We start from the raw sequence: 22660 nt of genomic DNA, 5'->3' as shown, positions 1-22660 counted from the left end.
ATCGACTCATGTGACTTTTGTGTCCTGCTTTGACACAAATATGTAAATTAAACCAACTTTTTGTGTCCTGGTTTGAATCCGTGGAGAAATTTGGAAGGAGGCCAATCGATACATTATCTCTTAATTTGCAAATGTTAGGGCAAAAATGTGGGAATTTCAGGAATGTGATAATACTTCCATATATGTCCTCACAGAACTGAACTGAGTCTGTAGATAAATGTGGAATTAGAAGTTAGGCATGGGCTGATATTGGATTCTGATGGTGTGACAACCGCGAGCAAAAATATCACGCTACTAAAATAACAGTTCTAAAATGTTTTTAAAACATATTTGGGTAAATGAAAAAATGAGTAAAACACAGTGTATTTTGTTTTTAAACAAATTGTAGAATATTTGGCACATTATGAAATGTGTCTCATGTTAAGTTGAAAGAGAAAGAAACAAAGAAATAGAAAATAAGGACGATTAACAACATTCTTCTGTTTTAATTATTCTGAGTAAGTCAGTGTCTCATCACTGGTGAGCTATTTTTAGAACAGACCATTCGGCTGCTCATGTTGTCCTTGGGGCTAAATAGTAGCGGCTAGCACCATGTTGTTGGGTTTTTTTGTTTTGTTTTTTTTTGTTTTTTTAGGACGCAAAAAGCATCCGAATATGTTCTTGTCTTTGTCCCTGCTCTTCTCCTCCCACCTGTATGCGACTGATCATCCCTCCCCTCTCTGCTCAGCCGAGATGGAGAGAATAAATAGCCACTGAACTCTTCAATTATCTTATCTGTTTAGTGATCTCTGCATGCAGCCAATCGTATTGCAGTGGTGGAGTCCCCTCAAAAAAGAAATGCTCATAACCATTGATGCACTATTTTTACAGTAATTGAAACCTTGATTTTTTTTAAAACCATGGTAAACCATCAAACCAGTAATTGGCCCATGCTTAGTGGAAGGAGGAGGCCAATATATAAAATATCTGCATGCATCTGTCATCGAGAATGGGTAATTCTGAAAAATATGAAGATTTGGGGGTTGTGAAAAATAGTTCTCAAGATATCCTGAATGGGTTGAACATGAAGTTGAAGTTGGAATGGTTGTAATCGGTTTTGAAATGTAGAAGGAGTAGGTCAAAATGAATTTTAGGAATGTGATCACTCATGTTTCTGTGTACGCTCTGTTATGAGATTTAAAAGTTGGATTGATCTGAATTGGTGGAGAAATGTGGAAGGAGGAGATCTCTATGTAAACTATCTGGTCATGCAGGCACCCTTCAGGAGCTGATCTCCCACACCATGATCCACTGGGCCCAGGAATCATTCATCCAGAACCCGGAGCTGGTGCGCCTGATGTTCAGCCTTCTCCATCGGCAGTACGACGGCCTGGGCGAGCTGATACGGGCGCTGCCCAAAGCGTACGCCATCAATGCCGTGTCCTACCAGGACACCATGGACCTGCTGGAGTGTTTGGGCCAGATCCGCTCTCTGCTAATTGTCCAGATGGGCCCGGAGGAGGAGCGCCTCATGATCCAGAGCATCGGGTCTGAATGATTTGTGTGCACTTGGTCTACATCCAAATCCAAAGCACAGAAAAGTAGGCCAAAACCGTTTCATGATGAAGAGACTTCCTATATCATTGGAAACAATACCATTTGTATTTCTATTGCATAATGTACTTTAGCATATACAGTATATACAGTACTGCACATGTTGTTTGGCAGTCCTCAAAAGTGGTGTTCCCCAGGGGTCCACAAAGTCATTTGCAATCAATGATAATTGAAAAAAATGGTATACAGTGAAACTCCTCTAGAACGAAACCTACATGGGCTAAAATACCCCCTTATGTAAAAAAATCTTCATGCATTAACACAATTCCCATTCTACTGCCCCCCATACGACGAAAACCCCCCTGTTGTGTTATACGAAATCATTTTCTCTGCTCGAGCCTCGCGAAGACATTCACTACAATGAAGTCTTATCCAACAGCAACCTCTACTGCTTTGTTCAAAAAAAGGCAGCAGCAACCACCACACTGGTTTACATAGTGAATGATGTTTATTTCGGTCACAGCTGCGAGTTTCCTGGACTCAGCATACTCATAGCTGCTCTGCCATTGGCTTACCGAGCATCATCCTGGCCTCTGATTGGCCAAGAGGGACCTCACTGTCTATGTGTGTAGATACTGAAGCTAGATCCGTAGCATCCGATTAGCTGCTCAGAGTAAATTGCTTATGGCTCGGCGCACATTCAAATAAACGAACGTTTCCTCGAATGCTTTACTTGTTATCATGCTAAAAACAGCCACGGGACGCTTCGTAGTCCTCGATGGCCATAGTTAGCTCTCGAAGGCTAAAAACCTTACGCTAACTGGAACGCTTCTCTCTCATTAGTGCTCCAGTTAGCGTAAGGTTTTTAGCCTTCGAGAGCTAACTATGGCCATCGAGGACTACGAAGCGTCCCGTGGCTGGCTTAAAAGTTCATTGCATGCCAGGAAGTATTTGTTATTGTTAGTTTCAGACGAGGATGGACGTTGCATTGCTAAAATGGCTACAAAACGGACGTTTGAATGTCAAGCAGCTAAGACAAGAAGAGCTCTGATGCTGGAAGAGAGGGTAAAAGTGATCAAAATGAAAGACGGAGCAAGCAAAATAAAAGACATTATCCAAGAAATTGATATCAGTGAAAGTGAATCGTGATCGTAAATTTCGCAATTTCTTTTCCTTTTTTTCTTTCTACATTGACAATATGAAGTGTCAAATAAGTGTGTGCTCATACTTATGCACTATTGGAATAAAAATAGAGTACACATACGTTTGTGTGTGTGTGGGTGTGTGTGTGCTTACATCTGAGATCAAATTTGCTACAGTGAAAAACCCCCTGTTGTGAAAAATTTCTTGCTGCAAACATGATTTCGTTGTAGAGGAGTTTCACTGTACCAACATTTAGGCACAGGTGCTGCAATAAAATAAGCATAATAAAACAATAATCAGCCAATTTAAAGCACTGATACCAATGTGGCACATTATCATATAAATCACGACATCTCCGCATTAATAAAATACAATTTTTAAAATGGTGTAAAAAGCCATATTCTTTTAAAGTTCCCTTCCCCCCTCAAATACATCCAGTATTATGGACTTGATATTGTGATGAGGTTATGAGAATGATGTTGTATTTTTCAAACGTATGTTTTTAAATATGATTTTGTGACCCTGTTAAACTTGAACTTTTAGCTCCTTTAACATTATTGTATTTGTAAAATAATATCACAACGATGTCTTTGAGCTCAACAAATACTCCATAAATAAAGATGCATTGTATTGTAATACTAATACTAAAACTAATAGACCAAACTAAAACAAAACATTTTTGACAAAATGAAAACTGATAAAACCTAGCAAATATGCTCTTTAAAAAAAATAAGTCAGAATGAAATAAAAACGAATTACTAGGAAAAATCTAAAACTCATAAGTAACCCTGCCCCCGACTTAATACATTCAAGCGAACCACAAGGAATTGAAAGTGTCATGTATTCGAATGCAGCCTGATTTTGCCTTTTGATTTTCATTCTTTTTCTAGGAATATCATGAACAACAAGGTGTTTTACCAGCACCCTAATTTGATGAGAGCTCTTGGTATGCATGAGACGGTCATGGAGGTGATGGTCAACGTGTTGGGTGGCGGAGGAGACTCAAAGGTAAGTATCCTTCCCTCCAAAATCTCCATTATGGTGTATTGATGGGTTTATAGCACGGGTAGGTGAACGTTTGTGCTCAAAAGTCAATGTTTTTTTTTTCCAAAACAGACCGCAGAGTCGGGTTACTCACCAGGCAACCTGGTCTGCATTTTATTCCACAGGAGATCCGCTTCCCCCAAATGGTGACCAACTGCTGCCGCTTCCTGTGCTACTTCTGCCGAATCAGCCGACAGAACCAGCGCTCCATGTTTGATCATCTGGGCTACCTGTTGCAGAACAGCGGCATCGGACTGGGTCAGTGCACCGCATTCATCCGTTTTGACAAAATAGAAAATGGAAATCTGGGTACACCACTTCCAAGTACAGCGCAATTGCAGAAATGTGGCAGCGGGGTGTGAAGTAAGTTGGTAAAAAGATAAAGGAAACACCAAAAACCTCTGGGATTTGGGGAACGTGATAAATCGCTCTGTAAATGTCCTGAATGGAACAGTTTGAAGTTCCAATGGTTTGCATCAGAAATGTGGCAGGAGGAGGTGAACATATCACATGTCTCTTCATTTCAGAATAGTACAGTGTTGTGATTGGTTTTGAAAATGTGGAAATATGCTTCCCAAGATGCCCTACATGGGTTGAACATTTTGAAGGTGGAAGTGCTTCAATCAGTTAAAAAATGTGGACCAGTGAGGTCAATATGTAAAATATCTCCTAATTTGGGAATCTTATCGCAATACTATGGGGATTTGGGGAATATGATAAATGATTGTGAATGAGGCGGCTCGGCGGTTCAGTGGTTAGCACGTCGACCTCACAGTCCAGCTCCGGCCTCCCTGTGTGGAGTTTGCATGTTCTCTCCGGGCCTGCGTGGGTTTTCTCCGGGTACTCCGGTTTTCTCCCACATTCCAAAAACATGCATGGCAGGTTCAAGAAACACTACAAATTATCCCTAGGTGTGAGTGTCAGAGCAGATGGTTCTTCGTCTCTGTGTGCCCTCTGTTTCGAGTCTCAATTTTCTCATTTTATTGTGAAAATATGTGAATTTTGCAAATGGGATAAATTGTTTTATTTCATGTTATTAGATAAGATTGCGTAGGTGTCACGTGATGTTTCTATGATGAACGAGCTGACTGATTGTCTTGTGACTCACAGGCATGCGGGGCTCCACTCCTCTGGACGTGGCAGCGGCCTCCTGCATCGACAACAACGAGCTGGCCTTGGCACTACAGGAGCAGGACCTAGAAATGGTTTGACAACAGAAAAAAAATACATCCAGACACTGCCCAACTTTACATTCCAGAAAGTTGTTTAGCTATCTAGCATTATTTTCACATTTTACACCTGTTAAAAAAGCCAACCCGGTCTCCGGACGGGTGAAAAACAGATCAGATTTGTGTGTGTGGAATATTCGTAAATAGCGGAGTGTCTGTACACAAGAAATATACACTAAAGCAGTTCCTTTTGTAATCATTGTAATGACATGACGTAGGTGGTGACGTACTTGGCAGGCTGTGGCCTGCAGATGTGCCCAATGCTGCTGTCCAAGGGCTACCCCGACATTGGCTGGAACCCATGCGGAGGGGAGAGATATTTGGACTTTCTGCGCTTTGCCGTCTTTGTAAACGGTAATTCGGCCTTCATACGGCCTGACCCAAAAAGTGCACTCACTCTTGGACTGGCCATTTCTGGCATTTTGGATATGATTTATCGATAAGTCCATCCATCTATCCATTTTCAATACCGTATATCCTCATAATATCCTCGCGGGTAAGTTGGAGCCGGTTCCAGCAAGACGCCACCCTGTAGATCCACTCTACTCTCGTAGTTCTTGTAGCTGACTTCCTGCCACTCATAGGTGAGAGCGTGGAAGAGAACGCCAACGTAGTGGTACGCCTTCTCATCCGCCGGCCCGAGTGCTTCGGCCCGGCGCTCCGAGGAGAGGGCGGCAACGGTCTGCTGGCCGCCATGGAGGAGGCCATCAAGATCTCAGAGGATCCAGCAAGGGACGGACCCACGATCAAAAAAGACAGACGCTTCATGTGGGTTTCCCTCTCACCGACTTTTTGGGTCCCCAGAACCCATCCATGGATGACATGTTTTTCAAGGAAACCCTCATCATCCTTTCTTTTCTTTATTGCAGGTTTGGTGGTGAGGAGCAGCAGGAAGAGAGCCGTGTGCATCTGGGAAACGCCATCATGTCCTTCTACTCTGCCCTCATTGACCTGCTGGGCCGCTGCGCTCCCGAGATGCACGTGAGTGGAGCTGCTTCTGTAAATGCTGCCCCAGGTGTAAAAGCTGAACTCTTAACACATCTTTATTCGTCCACTAGCTGATCCAAGCAGGAAAGGGTGAAGCTCTGAGGATCCGAGCCATCCTGAGGTCTCTGGTGCCCATCGAGGATCTAGTGGGAGTCATCAGCTTGTCTGTGCAGATTCCATCTCACGGCAAAGGTGAGGTACAAAGGCTAGACAAGACTCTCTCGTCAGTATGAAGTCCCTTCGTGGTACAGTCGAACCTTGTTACAATGTACCTTGAGGGACATAATAATTCTGTATGTTATAACGTTAGTTCGTTGTAACCATTTCCAGTAAAATGGCCGCCAACTACAATGTACAATGCAGTATGAATATTTAAAGATGTATAAACAATTACAAATACGTGTATATGAAGAAAAATTGATATGATAAGACATGAAACAAACTGTAGCATTCCGACTTCATCTCTAAAAACATTCAGTCAGCAAATGTGCCGCCGACCTCTGGGAGACTCCCTTTCAAAAATGAGAGACAATTTCAGCCTTCACAGACAGCGAGATTTGGTTTCGCTTAGCCGACAGGTTTTCAGACCATGTGCTCAGGACCGCGCCGGGCCTCCGTGAGTTACGGCAGGAAGTACAACAATGAACCGAGTCGATCAATAGCAATGGAGGAGAATCCCGCGTTGTACATTTTGTTCAAAAGCAAGGTCGCGGCGGCAGGTAGATTCCCGGGTTCGTTGTAACGAAGACCTTTTCACTATTTTGTGGGAAAAATCTGGTCGTTATAATAAAGTTTATGTTATAAACCTGTTGGTCCATTTGCAAAATTGGCAAATGGAAAATGAATTACGTGAACTCGGGACTTTGAAATGTGAACATTGCAGGGGGGAAAACGTAAACGGGGTACGTTGGAACGAGGTTCGACTGGAGTAGCATGAAGAATTATGAAGGGTGTGCATTATAATACATATATTGCGGCTCCTTCTGGTGTGCGTGACTTGCTCACCGGGGTTCGTATAATACAGTCAAGCTGACACAAATAAAGAAGAGTTTCATAGCATAATGTAAGTCACGGGTCACCAACTCCGCCCCTCGAGGGCCCCTATCTGGCCCCTGATTGAAATGATCAGCTCATCAGCAAACTGCGGAAACCGAATGATGATTCTGATCGTTTAAATCAGGTGTGTTAAATCGGTCGTCCAACACACTTGTTTGATTTTATTTTGTATTTTTTTCTCCCGTCCATACTGCAGACGGTCAGATTGTGGAGCCGAAGATGTCTGGCAGCTTTGTGCCCGACCATAAAGCCTCCATGGTCCTCTTTCTGGACAGAGTGTACGGTATTGAGAACCAAGACTTCCTTCTCCATGTACTGGAGGTCGGCTTCCTACCTGACATGAGAGCTGCGGCTTCTCTCGACACGGTGAGTCCTTCGTGTACACTCTTGAAATAGACCGTGCTCACTCGGGATAGGATAAGGGAATTTTCACCCCCCCAAAAAACATCCATTGTGCCCTACAAAACACTATGATTAAACCTAACGGCAATACCAAGATTCCACGAGATGGTCGTAACTTTGTTGCTTTGGTCTGAGCACGAAAATTGAACACGAAATTGTAATATTTTCCCGTTCTGCTCTTTTCCAGCAGCTAGTGTTGGCAAATACCGGTAACTGATCGCATCGAATTGAATCGTGACAACAGCGTGCGTGAAACAGACATTCTGACCTCTCTCCTTCTAGGTGGCATTCAGCACCACAGAAATGGCGCTGGCTCTGAACCGCTACCTCTGCTCGGCCGTCTTGCCTCTGCTCACCAAGTGCGCCCCCTTGTTCGCCGGCACCGACCACCGCGCCATCATGATCGACTCCATGCTGCACACCATCTACCGGCTATCCCGCGGCCGAGCCCTAACCAAGGCCCAGAGGGACGTCATCGAGGAGTGCCTCATGTGGCTCTGCAAGTCAGTTAGGGCCGGCGTGTTGGGGCTGGGATGGCAAATGGCCCAAATGTGATGGTGACAAATCCTCCTCATTCGTCGTGATTTACGGTTGGCAGGTACCTCCGGCCGTCCATGCTTCAGCATCTGCTTAGGAGGCTGGTGTTTGACGTGCCCATCCTCAACGAATATGCAAAGATGCCGCTCAAGGTCCGCCTCACTATTTCTTTTTTGGAATCGACTTCATCATTTTCAATATTATTGTACACAATGAAACATTTTTCAAGGTAAATGATATACAGAATGTGGTTTTGCGGCGGTGAACTATGGCAATGATTCCCAATAATTACCAGGAGACAATTATCTGAGTTCACTTAATTGGTCAGAGGATTATAATTTGTTTCCTACAAACTAGGACCAAGTCAATTAATTGGCCAGCAAGCATTAGCTTTTTTAAAACTGGCAAGTAATTCTACAGATTTTTGCAGATTTTGTTTCTCCAGATCAACACATCACAACCTAAGACAGAAATCATGCAAATACTTAAGAAGTATTGTAAAACAGTCAAATGTTCTGCGTGAAATTCATATCTTTATTCTTGTAAGCGTTAAGGAACCCCCCAAAAATCATTTTATTCATTACATATTTTTTTAATTAATTGACCGATTCATCTGAATTTTACCCTGCCAAATATCAGAATCGGCATCGCCCTCAAAAAATTCCATATCACTCGGGCCTCTGCTGCAAGTAATGTATCCTTGTTCACCTATCTATGCCACTGACATATAGTGGAACAATTTAAATGCTGTTGCACAAGATGGAAGGAGGTTCAAATAGCCTCCACATCCGCCTGTTGCCTTTCATATGACTACGTGATAGCTTTGTGCTCATCTTTCACACTGAGTAAGTCCTTTTAAAATTACCGGTAAAACAAGATCTTCATGTAGACACGTAGACTTTTTGGGACATTTTGTTGGTTGTGTAAATCTGCGCGTAATTGACACCAACCGAAAAAAGTTTGTAATTACCTTACAGCCGCCACAAGATGATGACAAAGCAGTGTAGCAATGTAGCGGGTCAATGAAGCTTTTGCCCTTCAACATAAATTCTTTGGCCCCAAGATGGCGCCTAAACACTGTTTTCTTTTGGGACTTGGCTTGGGTCAGTGAGTTTTCCAGTAAATATTGAAGGTTAGGTTCCCCCGAAATTTGTGAATTCACAAATCCTGATCTGCTGGGGTTCACGGTGGTGGACACAATCACACATTTGCACAGCAGCTTCTACTGTACTAACATTGACTATCCTCCAGCTTCTGACCAATCACTATGAGCGCTGCTGGAAGTACTACTGCTTGCCTAACGGTTGGGCCAACTTTGGGGTGACCTCAGAGGAGGAGCTTCATCTTTCCCGCAAACTCTTCTGGGGAATCTTTGAGTCTTTGGCTCACAAGGTGAGAGTTGACATTCTTTGTTCCTTGTCTCATTTGCATGCTCACCTTTAGTCAGAGCAGGCAAAAATAAATATATAGAAATCCAGGGACTTGTGTTAAAAGAAATTAAAGGTGGACATTCGAGCTGAACAATAAATCAAATTCAAATCAACATCAATTTTCACAATGGCTGTAATTTTAGCTCATGTGAGCGTGTTTGCATTATTGTTGCAATCTGAGTTATGATTTACTGTCGTATGTTTATGCCACACTTGTTTGGTAGAATTTTCTTGCGGTGAACGCTTAAAGACGACATGTCCAAATGTTTCATATGTTCACAACTCTACTTGTTAGTAACTCTGCTCCTCTGCATTCATCCCCACACTTTAGAAATTTGACGCGGAGCTCTTCAAAATTGCCATGCCGTGCCTGTGTGCGATAGCAGGAGCCATCCCGCCCGACTACGTGGATGCCAGCTACTCCTCCAACACAGAAAAGAAAGCGTCTGTGGATGCCGAGGGCAACTTTGACCCCAAACCAGTGGAGACCACCAAGTGAGATTTGACAAATAGGTCCTAAAAACATCCAACCATCCATTCTATAGACCGCTTGTTCATTGAGATCATGACCCAAGCATGCCAATGCCACACAGCAAGGCCCAAGATTTGAACCCGGGAACTCTAGACTGTGAGGAAGAATCTTCCAACCACTAGGCCTCTGTGCTCCCTACATAGTGTTCGTTAACTGCTGGCCACAAATTGTGTGATGCACTGATGATGCATAGATAATTATCACTTTTGACTCTTGGGTATGACGAATTGCAGAAAATGTAGGATGAAATAATTTCTCGACATATAGCCCTAATATGATATATTTATCCGTTTGAGTAAATGTTTCCCATCCCGCAAAGAATTCTTTCTAATGACCTATCTTAATAATTTAAACTGAAAATCCCACAACTATGACCCCAACATAGTTAACATTATTTTAAACTCATCTTATTACACAGGATTCGACATTAACGGTGGCCTGATGGCCCGTGGCAGTAAGCCGCTGTGTCGGGCCACTACCCACCTTGAGACGCTGTCCCGACCGCGCCAGTCTGAATTTCAGTCACGTCACACAATTCAATTTAAATTTTTGTATCTTTTGCTAATAATGAGAATTTGTTATGGTAACTATGTATGAATGTTAACCCGAGTCATACGTTGACAGCACCATAATCCCCGAGAGGTTGGACATCTTTATCAACAAGTACGCAGAGCACACTCATGACAAATGGGCATTTGAAAAGGTCAGTTCAGAAAAGCAGTAAATTATCACTTCTTTTTTTTTCCATGTTAATGGGTGTTGCTTCAATGGGTTTATTTACAGATTCAGAACAACTGGACCTACGGAGAGGTCTTAGATGAGAATGCAAAGACTCACCCGATGCTAAGGCCATACAAAACATTCTCTGAAAAGGTAATGTGTATTTCTGATTCTGTGAGCTAGCCAAATTGTGGCTTTGGATCTGCCCGTGGGCCACGTACAGTCTTTTTCCATTCTTCAATCTGGCCTGTTGAGAATTTACATTTAGAGCCCTGTGAAGAGATTTTCTGTTTTATTATTTTGAATTTATGATTAACACTCCTGTTGGCCTGTTTATTTTGTGATGCTGCTCGAAGACAGCTGGGATAGGTTCCAGCACGCCCGCGGTTTAGAAAATGCATAATGGATGGATATTTTTGAATTTACAGTGTATGTTAAATATATATAGACCCGGCCATGACACAAGTGCTAAAATTTGAAATGTCAAATTTAGAAAATTTTTTTTTTTTTGCAAATAAAGAAACATGAAGAGGTTTATCGTAACAGTTAATATTTCCCCCACTTGCCTGTGCGCGTCAGGACAAGGAGATCTATCGTTGGCCAATAAAAGAGTCCATCAAAGCCATGCTGGCATGGGAGTGGACCTTGGAGAAAGCCCGAGATGGCGAGGGAGACGTCGAGAAGAAGGCCGCCACCCGGAAAATCTCCCAAACTGCTCAGGTACTCTCAAGGGAGGCTTTTGGTTTGTTTTGGATAAAAGTGAGTACAAAACAAAACAAAGAAAAAACATTTCTGTCTCCAGGCTACATACGATCCCAGCCATGGTTACAGCCCTCAACCGATAGACATCACAGGAATGGCTTTGTCTCGAGAGCTGCAGGTTTGTATCAGACATTCCTCTCTCACTTGTCTTCCCCCTTCGAGCTCCACCAGATGAAGATGCCTCTTTTCTCTGTCTTCAGTCCATGGCCGAGCAGCTGGCTGAAAACTACCACAACACGTGGGGCCGAAAGAAGAAGTTGGAGCTTCAGTCCAAAGGTGGGAGGCTTTCTTCGTCACGTGCTTGCACCAGTGGCAAATTGTGAAGCAAAACCAAATATCTCCTTTCAGGTGGCGGCACGCACCCTTTGCTGGTGCCTTACGACACCCTGACTGCTAAGGAGAAGGCCAGAGACCGAGAAAAAGCCCAAGACCTACTCAAGTTCCTCCAACTCAACGGATACGCCGTGACCAGGTCGGCTGTTTGTTGTCACCTCTTAGTTCAAAGTCATTGTTGTCTTGTTTTGGTAAAGGTGGCAAACGTACTCATACAGAGCCTTATTCATTAATAAATGTCTCAAAAAGTTCAGACAAACAAACATGGCACCATTATGAAGGAATAAGGGGATTGTTGTGGCTATATTACAATAATACACCGGGAGGAAACGGGCCAGAAATAAAATCAGAATGTGGACATTTCAGAGGTTGGTGGTTCCATTCATTGACTGTATATTTCTGCACTTTTTCATCCACAGGTACATGATAAATGTACTTAACGTCCCTATAAAATTAAAATAGATGTCTTGTAAAGTTGACACACCACAGAGAAGTTTCTGACAACCCTACCAAATTCCAATGATTTCAGAAATCACCAAGTATTCAACATAAGGCTTTGCACTTGTGAAAATTCAACCCATTCTCTCAGCTCTCAAACGCTATGGGCATGTCCACTTCTATGACCTGGAAATATACATACTACTTCTGCCAGAAAATGTATTACACCTGCGCATTTTGTATTGCGCACTACACGTTCGAGCCGCAAAAATATATAAAGATTCTGGTGGCTGCAAAGTATGCCACCAGTTAATCGTGGGGCGTTTTCATACTGAGACAACGAGGCACTCTAATGGGGCCACTCCACCTCGAAGCCTCTGTCCACTCACTGGTTATCATGTTGGATTTTAATGTTACAGTGAAACGCTACAACGAAATCATGTTTGCAGCAAGAAATTTTTCACAACAGGGGGTTTTTCACTGTAGCAAATTTGATCTCAGATGTAAACACACACACACACACATACACACACACGTATGTGTACTCTTCATTTTTATTCCAGTAGTGAATAAGTATGATCACACTTATTTGACACTTCATATAGGCCGTGTAGAAAGAAAAAAAGGGAAAGAAATTTCGAAATTTACGATCAGCATTCACTTTCACTTGCATCAATTTCCATAATGTCTTTTATTTTGCTTCCTCCTCCTTTCATTTTGATCACTTTTACTCTCTCTTCCAGCGTCAGAGCGCTTCTTGTCTTAGCTGCTTGGCATCCAAAGGTCCTTTTTGTAGTCATTTTAGCAATGCAACGTTCGTGCTGCGTCTGAAACTAACAATAACAAGTACTTCCTGGACTAGTAGAGGTCGCTGTTGGATTAGACTTCGTTGTAGTGAATCTCTTCGCGAGGCAAGAGCAGAAAAAAAGATTTCGTAGAACGCAACAGGGTTTTTTTTTCATTGTATGGGGGGCAGGAGAGTGGGAATGGTGTTAATGCATGAAGATTTTTTTCACATTAGTGGGTATTTTCGCCCATGTAGGTTTCGTTGTAGAGGAGTTTCACCGTAACAATATTTTTTTCCTCTCGCCTTTTCTCTGTGATGTACGCGTTCCCGGCCGACAACGAGGCATTCTAAAGCGGCCACGCCAGCTTGAACCTCCAGTCCATGTGACTTTTGCTTAGCTACAAAAGTACAATTCAATGTTTCCTGTCAATTATATGTATACAGTATCCATTTTGATGACCTGCCACAATGAAAAAAAAAACTGCACAAAAAAAAAGGTTGCCGAATGAACTTGCATCATATCGTCATCTTTTGGTTTAAGCTTTAAGTTTACATCGTGAGTCAAGTAAATCAATCTTGCTCATTCAAATATTGGGAGTCTTAATCGAATGTTTTTCACTGATCACAACACAAAAAAGTACTTGTTCATCTAGAAAATTCTTTTTTTTTTTTTCATTCTATTTTTTTCCATGGTCAGGGGCATGAAGGACATGGAGCAGGACATCTCATCCATTGAAAAACGGTTTGCCTATGGCTTCCTCCAGAAGCTTCTTAAATGGATGGACATTGCCCAGGAGTTCATTGCTCATCTGGGTAAGCAAGACATGTGAAGTTTCACAATATGAATGTTGATGTCACGTTTGTTCCTGTTGTTTCTTTCTAATAGAGGCCGTGGTTAGCAGTGGTCGAGTGGAGAAGTCACCACACGAGCAAGAAATCAAATTCTTTGCCAAGGTGCGCTAGTTGGAGAAGCAGTGGTTGTCAAACCCCGGTCGAAAAAAGTAGCGGCTTGTAATCCGGAATTTACGGTAATTTGTCTTTTGCTAAACCTAGTTTTTGCCCCTAGATTCTCCTGCCACTTGTGAATCAGTACTTCAAGAACCACTGCCTGTACTTCCTCTCCACCCCCGCTAAAGTCCTGGGAAGTGGAGGACATTCATCCAACAAGGAGAAGGAAATGATTGCAAGGTAGCCTCACAGCCATCTCGGAATTACAGTGGAACCTTGAAGGTGAAACACAAGAACTGGAAGAACATGAAAACAAATAGAAGTCGTCATAATATGTTCCATGTCCTGTACTAGCGCTGTTTTAAGTACGTAATATTTTAAACAATGTAACCATAATAGAAGTATACATGTACAAAATCTGCGGTCAGAAAGTGCAATAATTAAGGCATAATACCAAGGTAATTCGAGACACAGAAGCGCCACAAATCTCATTTAAATTTTCTTTTCAATAATACACTAAACTGTCAGTGTAAAAAGGTGTTAACCCCGGGGTGGCCAAGCATTTATGTTATCAAGAGTCTTGTAACATTTGTTGCATATTCACCACTGCCCCAAAAAACACCAATTGTTTATTTTTTTTTTTTAATTTAATTTATATTCATTCATTTCAAATTCTTTTTTTTTCCATTTTCTCATTAAATAATTGCTTAATGTATCCATTGTCAATGTGATTTTTCCTTCACTATCTTTTATTTGTTGACTGTAAATAAATGAATGAAAAATGATGCAATTAAGCAATTTTCCATAGATATTACAGACCGTATTTTCCGCACTTTAAGGCGCACCTTAAAACAGTCAATTTTCTCAAAAGCCGACAATACGCCTAATAATCTGATGCTCCTTATATATGGATCAACATTCAGATTTCTTGGACGTAGTATTTTAAATGTTCTGTAAAGCGCTTTGTTACTGCTGCAGCGGTTGTGAAAAAGCTATAAACCAAACCAATATTGTATTGTATTGTATTAGCTTTAGTATAGCTCCATCTAGCTGATGCATAATGCAACTGCAGCCACGATTGTAGCTTCGATTCAATGCGCCTTATAATGCGGTGCGCCCTATATATGAAAACAGTTTTAAAATAGGCCATTCGTTGAAGGTGCACCTTATACTCCGAAGCGCCTTATAGTGCGGAAAATACGGTATTTATCTTATGAACATAATTGGTTGGCTAAATGTATTAATTTTTTATTTTTTATTCATACTACAAATTAAAATGAGAATTGATCAGTTTTTCTTTTTCAGATGCAAAGTTCAATTGTTTTAAATTTCATCGATAGTTGACCTGGTCCATCTGTCCATTAAAAATCAAAAATGCTCAAACTAGAGCACAAGTGCTTGCCCACCCCATGGCTTAACCACTGTCAAAAGTATTTGAATCTCAACTTCTTGTATCACCTGAGTCACGTTTGACTGTGGAGGTTCCACTGACTTACATTTTTATTTGAATGATTTTACACATTTCTTAGTCAAACCAACCAAGCAAAGAAAAGACAACTAGTGTGTGATGTGTCTGTCCTCTCCCTCCTCCATGCCCCTCCTAATGTTGGCTTTCCATGTCACCTCAAACATCTCTCCTTCCCTGGTTCTCTCCTCATCGTCCTCTTCCTCTTATTTTCTCCTCCGTGTCAGTATCTTCTGTAAATTGGCTGCTTTGGTGAGGCACAGAGTTTCTCTTTTTGGTAAGCGATCTTCACGGCACGAGTGTGTCTGTCCCCCTCCGCTTCTTCTTCCTCTTGCATTATGACGATCACATTTTTTTGCCCTCTCGTTCTCTCATCCAATGCAAGTTTTTTTGTTTTGTTTTGTTTTGCCAATAACAGCCCGAGTGTGATTTGAATGTGAGTTCTTCATCACCAGAGCGAAATATGTTGTTTGGGGCTCGAATAATTTTTTTTAGGTCAATGGCAATATTTGGCAGAATAAAATTTTGATAACCGATTAATCAGCTGATTAAAAATAAATGTGTGCGTGCGTGTGTGTGTGTGTGTGTGTGTGTGTGTGTGTGTGTGTGTGTGTATATATATATATATATATATATATGAATTATGGATATATGTATAAGACAGGGCGGCCCGGTGGTCGCGTCAACCTCACAGTGCAGAGGTCGTGGGCTCCGGCCTTCTTGTGTGGAGTTTGCATGTTCTCCCCGGCATGCCTGGGTTTTCTCCGGCTTCTCCGGTTCCCTCCCACATTCCAAAAACATGCATGGCAGGCTGATTGAACAATTTAAATTGTCCCAAGGTGTGAGTGTGATCGCGGATGGTTGTTCGTCTCTGTGTGCTCTGCGATTGGCTGGCAACCGGTTCAGGGCATCCTCCTCCTACTGCCCGAAGACAGCTGGGATAGGCTCCAGCACCCCCCGCGACCCTTGTGAGGATAAAGCGGATCGGAAAACAGATGATGGATGTATATATAAGACATTGGAAGGAAAAGGGTGAAACAGTAGAATTTAATGCATTTGAAAATAGAGAAATAAATGGTAGTTCACTAAAATTGCTGAAACAACGTACCGTCTAAGTACAAGATTTTGGAAAAAGTTATAACATAAGTCATCACAGATATGTAAAAACAACAACATACTTTTAAACCTGGATTTACATTTCTTTCATGTATTCAGGACCGAAGCTATTCTGTGATTTATCGACAAGTTGAATCGTTTTAAAATCGATTCTCCAGCTGACTGTACAGAAGGTACAATTAAGGTGTATCCACTTGTTGCCGTTCATACAAGAGAATAATAGCTCAGCTGAACAGGCCCACATTTCACTCTGAAAAAGTACGTTTTTGAGTAAATTGAGAAGCAGCTTCTAAAAACGGCACTACTGCAGTCAAGCAGAGAGTAAAGTTCCTTTGACCTACCGTCTGCTGTTTCTAGGAACGGATGCAAGTGCCGTGGTCAACTGCCTTCACATTCTGTCCCGCTCGCTGGATGCCAGGTGTGTCTCGTCCAGGCGTCACCTTTACTGCAGTCTTCTAGTTCTAGAAAATAAATCAACCAATCAAAGAAATGACCATATTTCATATATATAATATTTTTGCATCACCCTCTCAGGACTGTAATGAAGTCGGGGCCCGAAATCGTCAAGGCCGGCTTGCGTCAGTTCTTCGAGAGTGCCGCCGACGACATCGAGAAGATGGTGGAGAACCTCAAGCTGGGCAAAGTGTCCAGCCGCAACCAGGTCTGAAGCTAACCTGTTAAAGTCATCGAGACCCAAGTGAAATACAACTGAACCGTATATCACGAGTGAGTCTCGTTGCTTGCCGTAGGTGAAAGGCGTGGCCCAAAACATCAACTACACCACCAACGCTCTGCTGCCCGTCCTCACATCTCTCTTCGACCACATCGCTCAGCACCAGTTTGGGGACGATGTCATGAGTGAGTCCCATCCGGGTTGGGTCGGGTTCGAAGTCATCCTCATGCCATCGTTTGTTAGCAAGCAGAGTAACGCTTTGGCTTTCCTTCTCCTCAGTGGACGACTTGCAAATCTCCTGTTATCGGATTATGTGCAGCATCTACTCGCTGGGCACAGTGAAGACGCCGCATGTAGAAAAGTGAGTGGGAACATCCATTCATCTCCATTCCTCTTCTTCCTTATATCGCTCCTGTTTCTTCTCCTCCTCCTCTTTCCTTTGCCTTCACTTCCTCCACTTGCTCTACCTCTTCTCTTTCTTTGACTCATCTTGCCCTTCCTCCTCTACTCAACCCTCTCCTGACTCTTCGTCCTTCTGTTCCTCATCTTTCTCCTCTTGCCTCTCCTCCTTTCTTTCTTCTCACTCTTCTTTGCCTCCCAAATTACTTTCCCTCCTCCATCTGTTGTTGGTCCCCCTCTGGTGCCTTTCCATCCCCATCCCGACTCTTTCTCCTCCACCTCTTCCTCCTTTGGCTCTTCTTGCTCTTCTCTTCCTCCCATCTTTCCTCTTTCTCTTCCTCATCCTCCTCCTTTCCCTCCACTCCCACCCATTCCTCCCCTCCCTTCTCCTTCCACCTTTCTTCCCTCTTCTTCCTCCCTCCACTGCTCTTTGTCATCCTGCACTTCGTTGTCTCCCCCTCTGCTTCCTCTTCTATTCCTCCCATCGTTCCTCCCACGTTTACTCTCTTCTTTACCTCTTCTTCCTCCTGTCCCTCCTTCTTTCCCTCCCTTCTCCTCCTCCTACATTCCCTCCTCCTCTTATTCCTCTGCTGCTTCTTAACCCTCCTTTCTCACCGTCTTTGTCTCCTCCCTCTTCTTTCTCACTCTCCTCCTCTTTCCCTCTCTCCTCTTCATCCTGTCTTCTCTCTCTCCCTTCGTCCTCTTTCTCTTCCGATCCGATCCTGGGCAGTCGGCCCCCGTCAGGGACTTGCCCCCCCTCCCGGGTCCCACACACGGCACGAGTCCCGCTGGTGCCTTGCGAGGTTCCCCGCCAACAATTCCTTCCCACATCTCCCGCAAGCCACCCTTCTCCCTCCACGACCCCCCTCCCCGATTGCTCTTCGTCCTCCCCCAACTCCCCCTCCACGCATCACGCCCGCTTCGTCCCTTCTCCCTCCTCCCCTCTCCTCCTCATTCTCTCTTTCTACTCTTTCACACCCTCTCACGTGTCTGGCATAGTTTGCTTTTGTCACCCACCTTTCACACCCTCCACACTGTCTCCTCTCTCCCTTCTCCTCATATGCTCCTCCCGTGCAACTCCTTTCGTGACTTATCATATTCCCTTTCGACCCAAACATCCTCCCACATTTCCCACACTCAAACTTCACCTGTTCATTGTTCCTGCGGTGCATCCGCTTTTCGTGCATGGTTAGACCAGCTCTACTCCTGCACACTTTTCCGCACCCCTCGTACTACATTCCAACCCATCATTCACCCTCCTAGCATTCCTCTCCAGTTTTTCCTCGTTCATTTCCGCCTCATATCTGTGACCCTTCTGATTTTCCCATTTATACAGGTGATCCATACGCTCACTTACTCTCTTCTTCCATCCTTCTCTGTCATTCGTTAATCTCTCCACCTCCGTCCAGTCCACCCCTGCGGTCCTCATTACTCTCCTCAAGTATAATACCGTCTTCCTTCCTTCCTGCTCTTCCCCCCACCTTCCTCCTCATCCTCTCTTCCATCCCTTTTCTCTTCCTGCTCCTTCTCCTCTCCCTCTTCAAGCAATTCTTTATCCTCCAAATCGTCCTCATCGCCCTCTCCTTCTTCCTCATCCTGCTGTGCAGACAGCGTCCTGCTCTCGGCGAGTGTTTGGCCCACCTCGCAGCTGCCATGCCAGTCGCCTTCCTTGAGCCGGAACTGAATGAGTTCAATGCTTTTTCAGTTTACACCACCAAGACTCCCCGGGAAAGAACCAGTGAGTCTAATGACGACGCATCATCAACCTTCACAAATTTTTGCCTTGTGAAATGATTTGATTGCTTTTCCAGTACAAATAAATACATTAAACTCACGTTGCACGGTAAAACTAGTAACACGGTAAAAGCATATACCGTATCATGTAAAAGTGAGGGCACTCTCATATTTTGAAAGTATTCTTTTCACGAGACAACGCTGAATAAATTTCACTTTTTTGTTTTTTGTTTTTGTCTCCTCCAGTTCTGGGTCTTCCCAGCCAAGTGGAGGAGCTCTGTCCTGACATCCCCGAGCTGGATATCCTCATGAAGGAGATCCACGACCTGGCAGAGTCGGGGGCGCGCTACACGGAAATGCCTCATGTGATCGAGATCACACTGCCGATGCTGTGCAATTACCTCCCGCGCTGGTGGGAGAGAGGCCTGGAGAACTTCCCCGAGCTAGAGGGCCAGATCTGCACCTCTGTCACCTCCGAGCACCTCAACCAGCTCCTGGGTAGCATCATGAAGATTGTAGTCAACAACCTGGGTATCGACGAGGCGTCCTGGATGAAGAGGTTGGCAGGTTAGTGGGAGCTTAGATTTCAACAAAATGTTCACGTCATCTTTTGTCTGGGAAACGTGCTATAACCAGTCCAAAATTCTGAAGGTCGACATACGTTAAGCCAGTGATTCTCAAAGTGTGGTAGAAAAAAAAAATCACTGACACTGAGTACATTTGAGTTGCACTTAATGTTTCCGGTCAATATACTATTGCATTTAAATGTTTAAGAAATCAACCGGCCTCACAGTGCAGAGGTGCAGGGCCTTCCTTTTTGGAGTTTACATGTTCTCCCCGTGCCTGCGTGGGTTTTCACCAGGGATTCCGGTTTCTTCCCACATTCCAAAAACATGCATGGCAGGTTAATGGAGCACTCGAAATTGTCCCCAGTTGTGAGTGTGAGTGCGGATGGTTGTTCGTCAAAGACAAAGACAGTCAGTTTGCTTTCATGGAAAACACAGAGATTCTGAGGATTTGGATCATTATGAATTAAACAAGGTCTGGAAATGATAATCGACTAGTTGACAATTAATTGCTTAATCGTTGATACTTTTTCAGCATGCTCATTCCTTCCGTAGAGTATATTATCTGAAGCTTTGGTCTCACAATGTTTGCAGTGTTTGCTCAGCCCATTGTGAGCCGGGCCAAGCCCGAGATGCTCAAGTCCCACTTCATCCCCACCATGGAGAAGCTAAAGAAGCGCTCGGGCAAAGTGGTGGCCGAGGAGGACCATCTGCGCATGGAAGGCAAGACGGAGGTGGACAACGAGAACGGAACCATCCGAGACGAGTTTGCCGTGCTGTGCCGGGACCTCTACGCCCTCTATCCTTTGCTAATCCGCTATGTGGACAACAACAGGTAGATAAATGAACATCCATACAACTATTCAGAATGTTTGGAAAGAATATGCGCCAGGGAACCGAGAGTCGCGCGAAAGCATCACTCTTTGTCCGCAGGGCAAGATGGCTGACGTGTCCCGATCCTGACGCAGAAGAGCTCTTCAGGATGGTGGGCGAGGTCTTCATTTTCTGGTCCAAATCTCACGTGAGTTTTGCCCTCCATATTTCCTTCGTCATCTTCCATCAGTCCCATGACACTCAAACATACTTGCTCTTTGAATTCAAATACCGTGTTTTCCGCACTTTAAGGCGCACATAAAAGTGTTCAATTTTCTCAAAAGCCGACTGCGCTTCATAATCCGAGGACATCTTCTATATGATGTCTGATTTCTTGGATGTAGTATTTTAAATGCTCTCTAAAGCGCTTTCTTACAGCTGCAGCGGTTGTGAAAGTGCTATAGAAGCTGTATTGTATTCCTTTAGCATAGCTCCATCTAGTGGATGCATAATGCAACCTCAGCCACCATTGTAGCTTCTTTTCTATGCGCCATATAATGCGATGTGCCCTATTTATGAGAACAGTTTTAAAATTGGCCATTCATTGAAGGTGCACTTTATAATCCGAAGCGCTTTATAATGCGGAAAATACGGTAGGTTAATCAAACAATCGACCAATAAGGTACAGTAACAAATTATTGGTGCTTAGTTACTTCACACCATTGGCGTTATGTGTGTGTGTGTGTGTGTGTGTGTGTGTGCGCGCGTGCGTGTGGTTATTATTGCAGAATTTCAAGCGCGAGGAACAGAACTTTGTGGTGATGAACGAGATCAACAACATGTCTTTTCTCACCGCCGATAGTAAGAGCAAGATGAGCAAGGTGAGAGAGGACACACACACACACACACACACACACACACACACACACACACACACACACACACACACAAATACACTCACACACAGATGTCCAGAGCCAATGCACATAAACGTTTATTCACCTTAAAACTGGATTTACACTACGTGGTTCAAATGGCACAAATCCGATTTCTTTCCTTTTTTTAAACATTTTTACTTCTAAATGGCACAATTTGGATACGTTATCTGAAGTACGGTGATCCGATGACGTGTCTGTTAAATGACAAATGATTTGTGGCAGTGTGTTCTCAGACCATTAAATATGATCTAAATGTGCACATTATACATGTAAATAAAATTAACTATAGTGGCAATACTGTTTGTTACATAAGAAGTAATAAACCAGTGGTGCGGAAATCACGCCATCATGACCAATGTTACAATCCAGTAGCGTAGTCTCAGTTATATTCCCAAGGATGTTTCATTATTATGTCGTTATTGTAAGCCACTGTAATATTATGCACAGTATAAACATTAATACTGTGCTTAAATCTAGAAAAAAAACCTATACTTAATGACTTAATGTATAAAGTTTGAGAAATACTGCAATAGACCATGAAATAGGATGTAAATAAACCAAATTAAATGTGTATAGACCACCGAATATGATGTAAAGAGAAACATTAGAATTGTTAAATATGATGTTAATGTGGCATGTTAGATGTACATTATACTTGTATTGAGTAGAATGGTAAATCTGATATAAATGTGGTATGTTAGTGTTGTACAAAGTAGTAGAACATTATGTAAGAAAATGTCAGTGAAGTAATGTGGTTGTTAGCTTCATTTAAATGACTGAACACACTTGTGCTAAAATACATACTTGGCTTGGTAATTATAAACACAGCGATGTCCAATATGTAAATACATGAAAATAGATACATGCAAAAATTGAATCTGAATTGGACACAAGCAGTGTAAATCCAGCCAAAGACATTTCAGTCACTCCATATGCTGTAACACATTAAAGAACTAATCTCTGATCAATTTACTAACATTTGCACATGCTGCAGCACATACAAAACATTTTCATGTCAGCCCTGTGCGTCTTTTCCTCTGTGGATATTAAGATGTTCCCACAACCGGAGCCAAAC

The 22660-nt window shown here is 43.1% G+C and overlaps 1 protein-coding gene across 12 annotated transcripts in view; it reads left to right on the top strand.

Moving 5' to 3' along the window:
- The window catches only part of ryr1b (ryanodine receptor 1b (skeletal)), a 96000-nt gene that overhangs the window by 43054 nt on the left and 30286 nt on the right, over positions 1-22660 (top strand). For all 12 annotated transcript variants that reach the window (XM_019861452.1, XM_019861451.1, XM_019861450.1 and 9 more), the window contains 32 exons: positions 1254-1527; positions 3567-3684; positions 3846-3978; positions 4831-4925; positions 5168-5303; positions 5534-5717; positions 5819-5930; positions 6008-6128; positions 7189-7358; positions 7677-7897; positions 7993-8083; positions 9183-9323; positions 9693-9856; positions 10518-10596; positions 10677-10766; positions 11193-11333; positions 11416-11493; positions 11576-11651; positions 11724-11847; positions 13631-13746; positions 13820-13887; positions 14000-14121; positions 15574-15623; positions 16820-16880; positions 16997-17123; positions 17212-17320; positions 17415-17496; positions 19142-19272; positions 19515-19835; positions 20429-20669; positions 20768-20855; positions 21436-21528. In XM_019861452.1, the coding sequence (XP_019717011.1) occupies positions 1254-1527; positions 3567-3684; positions 3846-3978; positions 4831-4925; positions 5168-5303; positions 5534-5717; positions 5819-5930; positions 6008-6128; positions 7189-7358; positions 7677-7897; positions 7993-8083; positions 9183-9323; positions 9693-9856; positions 10518-10596; positions 10677-10766; positions 11193-11333; positions 11416-11493; positions 11576-11651; positions 11724-11847; positions 13631-13746; positions 13820-13887; positions 14000-14121; positions 15574-15623; positions 16820-16880; positions 16997-17123; positions 17212-17320; positions 17415-17496; positions 19142-19272; positions 19515-19835; positions 20429-20669; positions 20768-20855; positions 21436-21528 (4157 nt within the window). The remainder of the gene's footprint in view (positions 1-1253; positions 1528-3566; positions 3685-3845; positions 3979-4830; positions 4926-5167; positions 5304-5533; positions 5718-5818; positions 5931-6007; positions 6129-7188; positions 7359-7676; positions 7898-7992; positions 8084-9182; positions 9324-9692; positions 9857-10517; positions 10597-10676; positions 10767-11192; positions 11334-11415; positions 11494-11575; positions 11652-11723; positions 11848-13630; positions 13747-13819; positions 13888-13999; positions 14122-15573; positions 15624-16819; positions 16881-16996; positions 17124-17211; positions 17321-17414; positions 17497-19141; positions 19273-19514; positions 19836-20428; positions 20670-20767; positions 20856-21435; positions 21529-22660) is intronic.

Source organism: Hippocampus comes, unplaced genomic scaffold (genome assembly GCF_001891065.2).
Source record: "Hippocampus comes isolate QL1 unplaced genomic scaffold, H_comes_QL1_v1.1 scaffold122, whole genome shotgun sequence".
Classification (NCBI taxonomy): Eukaryota; Metazoa; Chordata; class Actinopteri; order Syngnathiformes; family Syngnathidae; genus Hippocampus; species Hippocampus comes.
Note: the sequence above shows the minus strand (reverse complement) of the source record. Positions and strands in the feature narration are given on the sequence as shown.